The sequence below is a fragment of the Sinocyclocheilus grahami genome, unplaced genomic scaffold (assembly GCF_001515645.1).
Source record: "Sinocyclocheilus grahami isolate Dianchi unplaced genomic scaffold, SAMN03320097.WGS_v1.1 scaffold14707.1, whole genome shotgun sequence".
NCBI lineage: Eukaryota > Metazoa > Chordata > Actinopteri > Cypriniformes > Cyprinidae > Sinocyclocheilus > Sinocyclocheilus grahami.
Window position 1 is genome coordinate 4,004 of NW_015515453.1, and position 1,331 is coordinate 5,334.

General features: G+C 36.4%; 1 protein-coding gene across 1 annotated transcript in view; it reads left to right on the forward strand.

The window, feature by feature from the left end:
• Nucleotides 1-952, forward strand: part of LOC107579154 (G protein-activated inward rectifier potassium channel 1-like) — a 4,530-nt gene extending 3,578 nt beyond the window's left edge. The window contains exon 2 of the mRNA XM_016265014.1: nt 731-952. Within this exon, the coding sequence (XP_016120500.1) occupies nt 731-952 (222 nt within the window). The remainder of the gene's footprint in view (nt 1-730) is intronic.
• Nucleotides 953-1,331: the final 379 nt, after the last annotated feature.

The following is a 1,331-nucleotide window of genomic DNA, read 5'->3' on the forward strand; positions in this document are numbered from 1 at the left end:
AAAAATGTAAATTAGCATATTAATGTAATTTTTAAATTAGTAATTTTAAGTAATGTAGTTAGTTTTTTTATAATATTGATACATTATTTAAACAATTTTATTTATAAGAGACATTTGCTGGTCTTAAGAAGGTCTCCCAATGTGGCCAAACTGGTTTTTAGCTGGTTTAGCTGGGCAGCCATATGAGTGAAAGTGAAAAATGCGCACAAATAATCTAAAACTGACCAATAGACCAGTCTGACCAGCTTAAGAGACCAGTTAATAGATGCAAATTATCTTAGGCTGATTTAAGATGTTTTTAACAAGGTAATGAGCGATTCAGGTACCTGGATTGTAGATGTTATACAATCCCAGTAATGTATGCTAGACAGTATTTTGCAACATCCTGCCCAACCTAACATTCAGAATCATCCTTAAAGGTCTGGGCAATTGTATCAAGCAAATTTTGTTCAGTACCGCTTTTTTTGGGGCGTGTTTGTGCTGTTACCTTATTTCCATAATTGCTTAAGTGAATCCAGTACTACAACAGCACAGGCAGCGTGTGCAAATAAACATTACTATCAGCACAATTAATTTTTAGTTCACCCCTGAGCGCCACAGGCTGAGATATTTATCTGAAAAATCGTCTGAGATGTATGTTGAGATTTAAAGTAGTACTACAGATTCTAGTATATGACAGAGAAATTATGAATGTGCCTTAACCGCTTATCTCACCCTGTGTTTGCTTTAGTCTCGTCAAACCCCTGAGGGAGAGTTTCTACCGCTGGATCAGCGGGAATTGGATGTGGGATTTGGAACGGGTGCTGACCAACTCTTTCTTGTCTCACCCCTCACAATATGTCATGAGATCAATTCCAATAGCCCCTTTTTCGACCTGTCTCAGCGGTCCCTCATGAATGAGCAGTTTGAGATTGTCGTCATCCTGGAAGGCATTGTGGAAACTACAGGTTAGTATTGTACATCATCCCAAAGTTTTAATACATTTAAAAAAAATGTGCTGAGAAGGGACCCAAAAAATTATTAATAATGCAATGACAACACATTTTCTCGATCACGCTATATCCTGGTGGTGTGGCATCATATGTTTTTGCTCCGGGAAACTGCCTGCAGGAAAACTTTTTTTTTTATGTCATCCATCAAATATGTTTTTTATTTGTTAGTGAGTTAACTACATCTTAAAACATGTGGAGTAATGTGAATAATTTGTATGAAATAATTTACATGGACAACAATATACTGGTAACTATCAAAAGTCTGTAAAATTGGGGTAATGGAGAAACTCTAGGTTGATTGGTTTCTCTCTCTCTCTCTCTCTCTCTCTCTCTTTATAT